Genomic DNA, 14,537 nt, shown 5'->3' on the forward strand with positions numbered 1-14,537 from the left:
CACACAGGGCACAGCCAAGTGTAGGGAGCGAGCAGGCAGCAGCACAGGGAGACGGGGCACCCAGGACCCGCCGCGGGGGAACGGTCACCACCCTGGGCCGATGTGCAGGGAACCGCAGTGCAAGTCTGGCCCTGCCCTGTCCCTTTACCCTCACACCAGAGACTTCTTTCTCCCAACGAGGACAAGGCAAGGAGATATTGTCCCATTTTACAGGGGAGGTGACTTGCCCGAGGTCCCACAGCAGGGCTGGAGTCTGGGATTTAAACCTGTGTTTAGCTGATTCTAAAGTCCTTGCTTTTATCTGTGCTTTAAAAAAAAAAAAAAAAAAAGGCTCTCCACTCTGAAAACCTGCAGACACACCAAATGAACAGCCGCATCCAGGGAGTCCCAGCCCAGCGGGTTGCCAACGTTCTGCCGTGGGTTCGTTCCACACCTGCCCCTCCTCCCGCTGTATCTCTTAGTGTTGCGACCTGCATGCTGCTTTAGGTAAAATGTACATACAGTGAAAGATACACAGCTTCCACTTAGTAAAATGTGTTATACCTTAGTACAGTTTCATCATGTGGTCTTGGATTTTCTTTCTGTGTCCTCTTTACTTTCTTACTTTTCTAACAATGAGCAAGAAACTGTTTTTATAAATGAGGGGAAAAATAAGATGATGACTGAAATGTTAAAGAAGTCCCTTTGGGCTGGTGGCTCCGTCCCCTCCACTCAGCTACAAGGCTTCAGGACCCCCCCAGGTTCACTCTGTGCTTTCCCATACAGCCCCTCCCCAGTAACCAGGTATCCTAGGACCCTGCTTGCTGCTCCCAGACTTTTGGGGAAGGCTGAGCGGCAGCCCCTCATGGCTGAGCCCCAAGCAAGCTCCCCCAAATCTGACCTCTGTCCAGTCCTAGGGAACCCACACTGCCTGGTTCCGCAGAACCTCCACCCTCAAACGAAGGGTACCGGGCTCTCTGGGACCCCTCCCCCCAGCCAATGCGAGGCTGGGCAAGGCTGGCCTGGGGAGAGGTTGCCAGGCAACCAGCTGGGGCTCCTCCCAGGGTGGCTGTGGGTGGCCATGTTGCCTGGCAACCAGGTGGCAGCGTCCCTTGAGCCCAGCCCACACAGCTGCGCCCAGCCCTGCAGGACCCCTGGGGCCCTGGCCTTATTGCCCTAGCCTAGGACAGCTGGTGCCTCCCGTCACAATGAGCATTGTTCTCTACAGGTGAGTGGCCCTGTGCTGGCCTTGGCTGGGAGGGAAGGGGAAGCAGGGTCTGGGGGCCTGATGTACCAAGAGAGATGGGTAAAGGGTGCTCACCCCCACCTCAAGGTCAAGGGAAGCCCAGGGAAGCATCCAAAGTCTGACCTCTGCTTCCCCAGCATTATTGCCCACAGCTCTGGGGTGGCCAAATTCAAAGGATCCATCCCCTCTTTCCCTCATCTGCTCACCTGGGAAAGCTCTCTTCGTGCCTCCAAGCCCACCAGACACCATGCCCCTGTGGCACCGTCCCTGATCCTATCAATGCGGTCTTACAGCTTTGCCTGCCCCTTACCCATTTGTTTTGGCGCCTGGTTCCTCTGAGCTTTGCAAACTCCAGGGTGCCTCTGAACCACTCCATGTGCTTCTATAAAAATGCAGCCCCTGTTGATAATAACAGGGAAACCATGTTTGCCCCGAGGGGAGGGCCTATGGGAACTCTCTGTACTTTCCCCTTAGTTTTTCTGTAAACCTAAAACTGGCCCCCCAAAAAAGTTTATTAATTTTTTAAAAACCTTCAGGGTTCAGAGAAGGGAGAGAATCTCAACAGCTTGGGGGGGGGCGTGGAGCAGAATCGGTGGATTTTGGAGGGAGGGGGCCATTGCAGCCAGGGATGGTTGGAAGACAGAATAACTCCCCCAGGAAGATCAAAGCCCCAGGGAGGGTCCCAGGGAGGGTAAGGCTGGATTTTGAAGCCAAAGCACCCTTTGCATTCCTTCCAGCCATTTGATCAGCCTTCAGGTCCAGCTGGTCTCCCAAATCTGCCTTGATAGAACCGTGAGCATTACTGGGGGAGCGGGGAGCAGGTACCTGGCAGGGTGCTCGACAGCTAGGTGGTGGGTGATGTGTAGGTGACCCCTGTGTCGCTGTCCTGACCTACCTGGATGTCACGGCCCAGAACAGCCTCTCAGGCCCCCTCCTCCCCAGGGACAGCCAGGTGAGGGTGATGGAGAACACCGTGACCAATGCCGAGAAGTACTTTGGCCAGTTCTGCTCGCTGCTGGCTGCCTACACCCGCAGGATGGCTCGGCTGCGGGACAAGGCTGACCAGCTTGTCAAGCAGCTCACCGACTTCGCCAACACCGAGAACCCAGAGCTGCGGGCCACCGTGAGGAGCTTTGCCGAGGACCTGGCCAAGGTGCAGGATTACCGGCAGGCCGAGGTAGGCGGGGTCGCCCAGGAGGACGAGGGTGGGGGTCTGAGGGTGGGAGCCGCCCTGCGGGGGCCACACCTAACAAACACCTCTTTCAAAGGCGTCCCTGAAGGGTGGACACTCACACCACTCCCTCCCTGGGGTCGCGCCGCCCTTTATGCGACTGAGAGCCTGGAGGCTCTGCGGTGTTGGACACAGGCCGGACAAGGCAGGGGGCCCAGGAAGCCAGGCCTGAGGGCTGCAGCTGTGGGCTCTGCGAGTCCCAGGCAGGAGGCACATTCCGGGGCCCAGGACCCCCAGAAATCCTGGCGGGGGAGGGCGAGGAGGCAGTGGGGTATTAGGGAGATGACTAAAAATACACACCTGCCAGCCCAGGAAAGCCCTCTGTGTGACGGCAGACAAGATCCAACCAGCTTTTCTTTTGAATAAGCACTAAATGAGACACATTGCGGGCGATACATAGGTGTCTGCATTCAGAAACCTCACTCCCCGACACAGTCGTGCAGAAACCACCCCTCGCGCACTGTCTCAGGACAGGCGACCAGATGGCACCGTTGGTCCCACGGGACTTCCGAAGTCCACCTGTCGGCAGGGCGGCCGCCTGTGTCAGCGAATCGCCTCTCTCCCAAGGAAAAGTAAAACTTCTCCTATCTCTGGGACCAGCAGGTCGTCAGAGCTTGGAGCCAGGCCCCAGAGCAAACTCCCCTGCCGCCCTCCATGTTTGTGTTTCAAAGAGATACCTGCCATGCCTGGCTTGTAAACCATCAAGAATCTTATTTAGCTTTTAAAAAGATTTACATAAGCCCCAAAGGCACAGAGAAAGGGATTTACAACTGCAGGTTTTCTAAAAGAAAATGCTGTAAGGAAAGCAAGGGGAAAAGTCTCTTTTCCTTTTGACTCCTGGGAAAATTGTTATTAAGATTTGTGTTTACCCCAGCAGGGTCATAAGCCTTGACAAGGAGAAGGAAGGGGCTTGGTGGGGATTCCAGATCCCCTGGCCCATCTGGCAAGCCAAGATTTCAGGGGATCCCCCTGGCACTGGTCCTCAAGGCATTAGCCTCACCTGCGAACTTGTTAGAAATGCAGAATCTTGGGTCACGCTGAGGACGTGCTGATTCAGATCCCCTGGGGGTGGTGGCCAGCAATCAGGGTCTTAAGGGGCCCAGGGGAAAGGTATGGGAGGGCTCCTATGTCTGGCTCAGTTAGGGACCAACTCAGGGGTGTGAGGAATCCCCCCTCACAGATCCTGCTGTCCCCTCGGGGGGGGCGGGGGGGGCTGCACAGCGCGCTCAGCTCAGGCAGCTCTGAATCCCAGGCTGTATTGTGTTCCAAGTGAGTCTATCTAGTCCCTGCAGCGAGGTCGTAAGGCAGTCTGGGGAACTGGAATTGCAGTGACTCCCAGTGAACTGTCATGACACCCTCAGTGGGCACAGTAGTTATACCCATTTGATGGGAGAGGTAACAAGCCTCGTGAGATGAAATGTATCACCCCAGCCTTTGGGAAGCAGAGCCCTGAGCGGAGTCCGGGGCTCACAACCCTCTAAGGGGCGAGGGAGGGTGTCTTGTGCTTCCGCAGCGCCCCATGGGCTCCTGTCATGCAGCACGTGGCACTCTCTAAATGCAGGCCGGAGGCCCCACAGGCTCCACGCACCTCCCTGGTCCTGTCTGCTCTGACTCTCTGTGTGTCCATGCTCCCCCAGGTCGAGAGGCTGGAGACCAAGGTCGTCAGCCCCCTGAAACTGTACGGGGCGCACATCAAGCAGACACGGGTGAGTAGGGGGCACTGCCCGATGGGGTCTGGCCCACCCAGACATCCAGGAAACAGCCCTCCTCTGTCCTCTAGGCCGAGATCAAGAAATTCAAACAAGTCCAGAAGAACGAGATCAAACAACTGGAAAAGCTGGAGAAACTGAGGCAGAAGTCCCCTTTGGACAGGCAAATGATCGTATCCTTCCCCGGAGGTCGGGCCTGAGGCTGCTGGGCCAGGGTGGCCATGACCACTGTGAGAACAGCGGTCCTCTGGGTCAGGGCTGCTGGTTAACCTGGCTCCTTAACAGCACCTTTCTCAGTCCCAGGTGAGTGCCCTAGGGCTGTGCGGGAAGGCAGAATCTCATGCAGGTGACGAATGACCTCACAAAACAGCTAGGTGAGCTTTTACCTGGGCAGGTATGTGCAGAGCCTGGCGCTCAGGATGCAGGTCAAGGTGCAGGGCAAGCAGTGGGCTGGGGGCTCTGGAGACCTGGGTTCTGTCCCCTCGTTCACACTGATCAGTAAGCCAGCAAGTCACCCCCCTTCATGCCCCTACCTCCTTATCAGGACTACTTACTGAATGCTCACTGGATGTGGGCACCTCTAGCCTCATGCCCATTGTCTAGATGGGGAAACCAAGACCAAGAAAGGGGAGCTGCCCAAGGTCACAAAAGGGAGGCCAGGGGCGAACCTGGAACTCCACTCTGAGGGTGTCTGACTCTAAAATCCAGGTTCTTCGTGTGCCTGGTGAGGGGTCGGGTCAGATGAATTACTTAATTACCTAAAAACGTTCCACATGCAGGAATTAATTATTATTGAAAGTGGAGCACCTGTTATAATAGCTCAGCAGGTGCCCACTGTTTAATTCCTACGACAACCCTGCAAAGCAGGTGTTATTACTGCTCCCGCTTACAGGGAAAAGGAACTGAGGCTCAGAGAGGTTTAGTGACTTGCCCAGGGTCACACAGCCAGGAAGTAGGTCCATCCAAGCAGTGCCTGGCCCTTTCACCATGGTCCTATTTGGTCTTTCCTTCGATGACCAAATTGGCAAGAGATGTCCATGAGGCAGGAGATCGGACCCAAAAGAAGAACGGAAAGTGACCCAGAATAGTGTCTAAAGGCCAGAACCACCCCATGACACTTCTACCCCTGGAGCCAGGCAGAGACCAGTGTGCAGAGGGCCTCAGCGGATGCCAGCCGCACCACCCACCAGCTGGAGGAGATGATCGACACCTTCCAGAAGCAGAAGCTGAAGGACCTACAGGTAGGCGGGGTCGGCCCTGTGTTAGAAGTACTCTGGCCTCACGTACGAGTGTTTTCATACATGTGCGTGTGTGTGCATCTGTGTATGTGTGTGAGCGTGCACGCACATGTGTGCATGGCGTATGTGTGAGCACATACGTGTGTACGTGAGCAGGTGTGTCCTGGGCTCCCAGGACAGTTCATCTTGGCCTAATCCCGGCTGCAGGGGGAAGGCCCTGCCTCTGAGCGCCCAGGCCCAGCTCCCCACTGGGAGAATTTGGCAGATTTTGTCCCCCACCAAGTCCCCCGCTTTCCACACAAGGACCCACAGCATTTGTTCTGACCTCCTCCTCCTTTCCTTGCCCTTCACTGAGCCAGCCATGTTTAGGTCAGCCGGGGGGGACAGGTGATGCCTCCCTCCACACCCCCGCCCCCTGCGGCGCAACCCAGAATCCTGGGCCCAGAGCCCCAGCTGGTCACAGAGATCCCTGCACCCACTCTCGACACCCGCCCCCCACCCTCAGTTGCAGCCCCAGGATCTCACAAAAGGCGGCTGCAATTCGTCACTCCTGGGTTAAATGCTCTCCCATGACTTCTCTTACTCTAAGGATAAAGGTAGAAATCCTCCCCAAGCCTCTGGAAGCCCCAGCCCAGCCTTATCTTGAACGCATCAATCAAGCTCAGGTGCACCGAACCCCGAGACACACCTCAGTCCCTTTGCACAGGCTGTGCCCTCTGCCAAGAAGGCTTTGCCCTCACTCTGCATCAAGTTAACACCTTCTCATCTTCAGGGAAACTCACCCGGACCCCCAGTTCAGTCCAGCCCTGATGTTAATTCACTACTCTGCTCCCTCTTGGCGCAGTTATCCCAAGGGGATGAGTTAATTGTATCTTTAATTCACCCATTAATCCAACAAATGTAGAACACACACCTACGATGTGCCAGGCGCTGTGCCTGGAGCTGGGACATCACAGCCAGAAGAGCAAGGCCCCTGTCCTCATGGAGTTGACACCTTGGGGAAGACCCATGACGCATGCAAATCATTACGGAGTGAAGAGTGTTGGGGGGGCACCTTGCTGTTCCATGCCTGCCCCCCACACTGCATGTCCATGCCACGGGGCATGAACACACGGGGCACGACATGGCACCTGCCTGCCGTGTCCCCGCTGGGTCCCTGCACTGGGTCCAGGGCCTGGCACTTTGCAGTACTCAGGCAATATCTGGGAACTGAATGCACAAGGAGAGAACCCGTGGTGAGGAGAGCTCAAGCATCTGTGTTGCAGGCAGGACCTAAAACTACCAGCAGGCCATTATTAAGGACCTGATGTTTATGAAGGCCTGAAAGCAGGGTTCTGTGGAGTGCCAGCAAGAGTTGGGGATGAGATTCTTGGCTTCCACAGTTAGGGACCAACAGACAAATGCAGTTTAAAATAGGCATCCTTTAAACTTTGGGGATTAAGTTTGTAAGAGGCACTTATCCAAGCCATCCCTGAGAGAGCCCTCCCAGTTCTGAAAGAGCAGAAACTCAGAACTGGAGGTAATGTTTATCACCGTATCGGGTCTAGGTCCCATGTCTAATAAAGTGATCATATTTACAAAAGAGCTCTCTGGCTTCTGTGAAAGCATGTAAGTGATGCTTTCATACGGGGGTTCGCAGAGCTGAGCGTGCAGCAGGAATCTCCTGGAGGGCTGCTTAAAACACAGATCCCCCAGCGATGGGTTCACCCGGGAGTCCCATTCCATGGGGCTGGGTGGGGTTGGAGAATGTGCATTTCTGACAAACTCCCAGGTAGGGCTGGGGCTGATGTGGGGAGCCCAGACAGAACTGCTGTGCTAAGAGATTCTTGTAGGGCTTTGTAAACTCGGGCCACCCTTGTCCCCACTGTACAGATGAAGACGCTGGGGCTCAGAGAGGATTGGTCATTTCCTCAGGCTATATGCCAGTGAGTGGCAGGAGAAGGCCTGGGCCCTGCCTCTTGATCTGCAGAGGTGACCACGAGGCCAGCCTCCCAGGGGTGGCCAGGGAGGAGCCAGGAGGCAGGTGTTGCCATCCGTCTTGGCCCCTCTCCCCTCTCCTCTCCTACTCTGGCTTGGGGACTTCCTCTGAGCCCGCCCCTCCACCAGGGACTTCCAATGTTTGTGTGCACTGGGGTGTTTCCAAACTGCAAGCTCCCCCCGCCCCAGCACCAAGCCTGTGTCCTGCCGGGGCCCAAAGCAAAGTGGGAGCCTCTGCGAAGGCCTGGCACGCAGTGGGGGCCCTCCCTGGGGCCGGGCATGCAGGAGGAGCTCTGTAAGAGCTCATTGAGCTGAGAAGAACCATCTGATCAAGAGAAGCCAATACTACGTTTTGACGAACTGGCTCGTCAGGTTGTGAGATCCACTCATGGCCCACGGGGGACAGAGGCCGGCGGTTTTGTAGCCATCCCCCTGCAAACACCTGTCCTCAGAGTGAGAGAAGCAAAGGCTGTGCAGATGAACCCAGGTGACAGAGCAGAGCAAAGGACGTCCCTCAGAAAGCCCTCTGCGTTTCCAGAACAATTCCCGTGCAAGGCAGCTTTTGAATGGGAATGTATTGTCTGTTTAAACAAAATAAATTAAAAGTAACACGGGTCTATGACCTGTCCCATAAGAACAGCTAACACCCTCCACCCCCATTTGTCCATATTCACAATGACCCCAGGACTCCCCTTGTGACAGTGTTGCTTATGTTATCCGGGCTTCTCTCCCCATAGAAAATTTTTTCAGACTTTGTCACCATCGAGATGGTCTTCCATGCCAAAGCGGTGGAGGTATATTCCAGCGCCTTCCAGATCCTGGAGAGCTATGACCTGGAGAGAGATCTGGAGGTATACCCCTCAAATGCCCCATTTTCTACTTGATGGTGTGGTGTTCAATTTGAGTTTAGGTATCTTGAGAGAAGCCATTTTATTGGCAACATTTTGCAATTGTTAGAATTTTGAAGACTCGTTCTGATGAATTCTTTTAAATATCTGCCCCTGGCTACCAAAACTAGAGGTGGGGGATTTTCCCAAGTCTATCATTCTGGAATATCAACCTGTTCAGCATCACTCAGGTGTTTAAAAACAAACAAATGAGTCAACAGTGACAAAAGGCATCCCAGGCCAATGCTTGCTACAGTTTAGATGCAGACAAAGTGCTTATCATCCCCACCTCATCTGATGAATATCAAGCACGAGCTGATGTATCTGTTAACACATTGTGCCAAACCCAGTGCCCTCAAACAGCTATCGCTCACTGTGATTATCTTCTGTGGTTCTGGGGTGGGTGGGCTCAGCTGGATGCTCTTATGTGGGTCTTTCCTGGGTTTTCATCAGTTGGTAGCTGGGGCTGGAGTCACGTTAAAGGCTCCCTCACCCATATCTGATAGATGATGGCTGTTATCTGGATACAGGACAGGCTTCTTGGTTTGCAGTGTTCGGTGCAAAGTGAAAATGTGGGCCCTTCGTTCAATGATTATTAAGAGTTTCAAGAGAGTGACAGCAGAGTATTAGACCAAACACAGGGCGCCTCTGAGCTCGGGGTCCTGGGTCACTTCCTGCAGGAGCTGCACCCCCACACAGGCCCACCTGCCTGGGTCCGCAGGGGTCTGCAGCCCTGAGGCCTCTCCAGCTGGTGTGGGCTTCCTCATAGCATGACAGCTGGTCTACAGCGAGCATCCTGGGGCGCCCGGGTGCCTCAGTGGGTTAAGTGTCTGACTTGATTTCAGCTCAGGACATGATCTCAGGGTCGTGAGATTGAGCCCCGCATCTGGCTCCGTACTGGGCGTGGAGCCTGCTTCAGATTCTCTCTCTCCCTCTGCCCCTCCCCAACCTCTAAAAAAATTTTAAAAAATAAAAAAATTAAGCATGCATCCCATGACAGAGGCAGGTAGAAAATGTATCACCTTTTATGACCTAGCCTTAGAGGTAACTTAGTGTTGCTTCTGCCACAGTCTATGGTTTAGAAGTGAGTCAGTCACTAAGGACATATTCAAGGGGAGGAGAATTATATTCCAGCTTCTGATGGGCAAAGTCTCAAAGAATTTGTGGGTAGGCTTTAAAACCACCACATGAGATTAAATGCAGACCAAATAGGCTCTGGTGTGCTCACTCATCTCTACAATATTCTTTTTTTTTAATATTATATTTTTATTTATTTGAGAGAGAGTGAGAGAGAAAGAGAGAGATATTGAGAGAATGAGTGGGGAGAGTGGCAGAGGAAGAAGGAGACTCCCAGCTGAGCAGGGAGCCCAATGCGGGGCTCGATCCCAGGACCCTGGGATCATGACCTGAGCTGAAGGCAGACGGTTCACTGACTGAGCCACCCAGGCGCCCCACTCTCTACAATATTCTTTTAGGGGCAAGAGCAATCTCTAATTTTTCTGTGTGGCTATAGATGCTCCCTAGACTCTCTGGGCCTGTTTCCCCGTCTGTAACATGGGATGATGATGCCCACTTACCGGGCTACTGTAGATTACCTGGAGGAACACACAGGAAGCTCCCAGACAGGACCTAGTCCAGGTGGGGTTCTGTTAGTACCAGCCGTGCATTACCTTCTTCCCCTTCCCCCGCCCCCCTCCCCCTGCCCCTTCCTTCATTTCCTGATTGGAAGTAATCCATCCTGGTCTCTCCTGGGCAGGATTTTAGAGCCAAGATGCATGGGGTTTACGGACATTACAATGCTCGGCCGCTCAAGGATACCATGCTTTCCCCAGCTGTCCCGTGGGCTCTTACTGGCCAGGTGAGCACTGGGGGTGGGAGTGTGAATCCTGTGCCGAGGGAGAGGCCATCTGAGGACAGGGATTTGCAAGAGGTCCTGAGGAGGAGGCACTGCTTAGAGAGTGTGTAGACCTGCCCTAGGGTCTGACCTGGGCTCGCCCGGGAGTGAAACACAAGTAACACGCATCACCAGGCAGGTGCAGCCACCGTGTGTCCTGAGCACCCCCTAGAGGCATCCTGAAGTGTGTCCACTTGAGAAGCAAGGGCTCTCTGGACAGGTCACTCCTGTTTCCCAGCCCTTGGGCCCATGGGTTTCAGAAGTCCAAATTTCTCAGATTTTCAGAAAGTCAGATGGTACACATACTCCATGTTCTCCTACAAGCTCCGCAAAACACATTTCTATTTCTGCAGGAAGACCTCTGATGGCTCAACCAAGTACGACAAAGACTCTAAGCAGCCTCATGCCAATCAGGGGAGGTTTAGTCACTCAGTGAGTGGGGGGCCAGGGGGAGCCTTGCCCCACAGTGGAGGCGGCAGGCTTCCTGAATAATTCTCTCTAAAGGCAGTGAAGCAAGTACGGCCCCCAGCTAGACCACCTGGGTCCAAACCCACTCCTCCCAAGCTGTGTGACCTCAGGAAAGTACCTTAACTTTTCTGTGCCTCAGATTCCTTCCCTGCAAAGTAGGGCTAATAACAGGGCCCCCTTCATAGGGTTGTGGTGAGTACCAGGTGAACAAATCTATAGGAAGCTCTTAGAAAGTGCTCGCTACTTGTCGCTGCCTTTAATATTACTGATGCTGTGCTGATGACCGTTAACCATTCAGAGGACTCAGACCACCATACGGAGCCAGAGGAGAGATGAGGAGGAGGAGGAGAGCACGGAGCACTCTGCCGAGGAGGACCCCGTGGAGGACCTCAGGGGACAGGGGCAGGCACCCCAGCAATAGGACCACAGCTCCCCAGCTGGAAAGATGGGGGCTGACCCCCGGCACTCTGGGCTGGGGGCACAGCCCCCCGGGTGAGTCTCGTGTCCTCCGAGCCTCTGTTTCCTCATCTGTGCAACACGGGCAATCTCGCTCACCTGACAGGTCACTCTGGGGATCCACAGGCTTAGCATGGTGCCTGGTACACCATAGGTGCTCAATAAATGCGTGGTGCATCTTAACCTGAATCGTGCCGGGTCTCACTTCCCACCTTATGACCTGCGGACTCGGATGTTTACACCCTTGCTGATGCTGAGAACAGGGTGGCTTCGTCTCCCAGGGCTGCTGTAACAGAGCACCGCGACCTGGGGGCTCCAACAGCAGGAGTTTACTCTCTCACAGCTCCGGAGGCCTGACGTCTGAGATCAAGATGTGGGCAGGGTGGGCTGCTGCTGAGGCCGTGGGGGAGAATGTGCTCCAGGCCTCTCCCCCAGCCTTTGGAGCCTGCTGGCCATCTTTGGCATCCCTTGGCTTAGAGACGCGGCATCCTGATCTGTGTCCTCATCCTCACATGGCATTCTCCCCGTGTGTCTGTGTCCAAATTCCCTCTTTTTATAAAGACACCAGTCTTATGGGAGTAGTAGACCCAGTGTGACCTCATCCTAACTAATTATATCTACAAAGACTCTATTTCCAAATAAGGCCACAGTGTGAGGCACTGGGAGTTATGATTTCAACATAGAAGTTTTTGGGGGACATGAGTCACCCCTAACACATGGCCATGATATGCGGGGATAATCTTGGGACCAGGGACACATCACAAAAGTCTAGGGAGGTGGAGCATTGACGAAGGTGAAGGAAGGAGGTGAGAACCACGATTTTCTTATCAACAAAGTGGGGAACACAAGGCCTTCATGGGATCACTGCAGGATTAACATCCTCACCACAGTGACTTTTATTATCCCAGATCCAGCTCCATGGCACCTCCTCAGGGAAGCCCACCCTGATTCTACCAGGGAGAACACTCATTCCAAAAATAACTAAAACATTCTACATTTTCTGGGTAGTAATTTGTAAAACAACAAATAGATTACATCTTACACGTAGTCATGTTTTATACTATATGTTGTATCTCATACTTTTATATGCGTATGTACGCACGCACACACACACACGCACGTACACACAAATGTACATCTTCTTCAATCTCACCTTGTCCCAACCCCACTAACGGTTTCTACAGAAAAATGGCCTTGCTTATTCACCCAGTGGGCGTGGAGCCCGGTGGCGCCTGGCACACAGTAGGTGCTTGTCCGTTCCTGCTCTGACCCCAGTGCCCCCGACGGACCAATGGTTCCTAATTCCAGAGCTGGACTCAGGCAGAGCCTTCCTCGACACCATCTCTGTGGATGGTCACTTGGGAAGCGGCAGAAAAACTCAGAGCTTCTCTCTTTGGGGGCCCCAGAGGCAGAGGTGGGAGGTGGGGTGGACAGGGGTGGAAGGAGCGTGACTTTGGGGGCTCTCCGCACCACTGGACTTGGATGGCCCCCCTTCCTGTGTATGTTTCGCTTCCTCTCCCCTCCTCACTGAAGGCGAGCTCGCCCACTGCTTGCCAGAGCAGTTTGTGCAGGTGTTGGCATGGGAGAGAGAAGGCGCGGGCACTGCGCCCGGCTGGAAGGACTGGCCTGGCCAGTGGGAGCCTCGTCCAGGCACAGGAAGACAGGAGCCGCTGCTGCAGGGGAGTGGGATTCTGGGGGAGCAGGAGCATTTCTGGCACTGGGGTGGCAGGGCCCTGAGGCCCACTGCAGACAGCGCTCAGGCGGTTCAAGGGGAAGCCCTACTCGGGGCCGTCCAGGAGCCCAAGGCACTTGCTTCGGAATTTAGGCACGGAGGGGAAAAGCCGCCCTCCGCCACGGCCAGACCCTGCCAAGCACGCAGCAGACGGTGCTCAGGGACTGGAGGAGTCCATACCGGCGGCGTCCACACTGCCCCAAGTCAGACGCACTCAGTGTGGCCCCGATCAAAGTCCGAGGCGGCTTCCAGGAACGACGCACAACCCAGACGCGGGTGGAGCCCGAGGAGCCCGCGGAGCGCGAACAGCCAGAGCAGAGAGCGAAGACCAAGCCGCCGCAGGCGCCACGCTCCCCGCGCCACACCACGCGCGCGTCTGTAGCCAGCAGAGCAGCGCAGCTCGGCGGGGCGGGCGAGGCGCCCGGGGGCCAGCCAAGCACCCACCGAGCACGGGGCCACGCCTGTCAGCCCATGGCCGAAGCCACGCGGGACACGAGCTCCGGCCACCGACTACGAGCGCCCCGGGTCCGCATCCAGCCCTTCTTCCCCCCCGCGTCCTCCCGAGACTCGCCTCCCAGCCGACGGCGGCCATGCACGGGATGCGGCTCCCTGAGCGTCCTCGCCTCCTCCTCCTCCCTGGCCCTCCCCTCCTCACCTCCTTCTGTGTCCTCACCTCCTCCCCCAAATCCTCCCCTCCTTCGGCTTCCTCCCCTCCTCCTCCTCTCAGGCCCTCCCCTCCTCCTCCTGCGTCCTCCCCTCCTCCCCTCCTCACCTCCTTCCGCATCCTTTCCTCCTCAGCGTCCTCACCGCCTCCTGTCAGCGGGCACGTGGAGACAGAGCGAGGCGGGAATACGCATGCGCAATGCAGGGCGGGGTGGGGGAGCTCCGCTGCCCCCTGCCGGCCCCTCGGGGCAGTGCAGGACGCCCAGCCACAGTTCAGCGGCCGCATTGGGGCCCGCTGAATCCCCCAGGTGTTGAAATTCAAACCGAATGGAGCCAAATATCCCATGCCTTATCCAAAGATAGTTAAGGGACAATTAACTGGAAGCCGTACAGAATGAAATGAATTCAGCTACAAACTTTACAACGTACACCAAAATTCACTCAAAACTGTCCACTGATAAATTCCAAATGCAAAACTGTAACAATTCAGAAGACAATCTACACGGCCTTGGGTTTGGTGATGAGTTTTAACCCAAAACACCAAAAGACTATCCACACACAGACACAGATCGGTAACGTGTACTTTATAAAATTAAGCCTTCTACTTCCGTGGACGACCTTGTTCCAGGAACCAGAAGACGAGCCACAGACTGGGAGAAAATATTTGCAAAACCCCTATTGACAAAGGATTTGTATTCAAAATATACAAAGAACTCTCATAACTCCACAATAAGAAGACAACCCACCCCATCAAAAAGGGGTACAGGGCGCCTGGGTGGCTCAGTTGGTTGGGCGACTGCCTTCGGCTCAGGTCATGATCCCAGGGTCCCTGGATCGAGTCCCGCATTGGGCTCCCTGCTCAGCGGGGAGTCTGCTTCTCCCTCTGACCCTCCTCCTTTTCGTGCTCTCTCTCATTCTCTCTCTCGCAAATAAAACAAAAACGGGTACAGGTCTGAACAGACACCTCAGCAGAGAAGATAGAGGGTCAAGCATGATATGGACACAGGTTCTAGATTAATATTAGGGAATCACAGATTAGAACAAGGATGAGCTAGCA

General features: G+C 55.0%; 1 protein-coding gene across 1 annotated transcript; it reads left to right on the forward strand.

Moving 5' to 3' along the window:
* The first annotated feature begins 1,187 nt into the window (after positions 1-1,187).
* On the forward strand, positions 1,188-8,264 carry CIBAR2 (CBY1 interacting BAR domain containing 2). The gene is made up of 6 exons (XM_081807864.1): positions 1,188-1,207; positions 2,168-2,402; positions 4,094-4,162; positions 4,237-4,338; positions 5,302-5,406; positions 8,118-8,264. The coding sequence occupies exons 1-6, from the start codon at positions 1,188-1,190 to the stop codon at positions 8,262-8,264; spliced, it is 678 nt and encodes a 225-aa protein (XP_081663990.1).
* The last annotated feature ends 6,273 nt before the right edge of the window (positions 8,265-14,537 follow it).

Source organism: Leptonychotes weddellii, chromosome 16 (assembly GCF_054177405.1).
Source record: "Leptonychotes weddellii isolate Sample4059 chromosome 16, ASM5417740v2, whole genome shotgun sequence".
Classification (NCBI taxonomy): domain Eukaryota; kingdom Metazoa; phylum Chordata; class Mammalia; order Carnivora; family Phocidae; genus Leptonychotes; species Leptonychotes weddellii.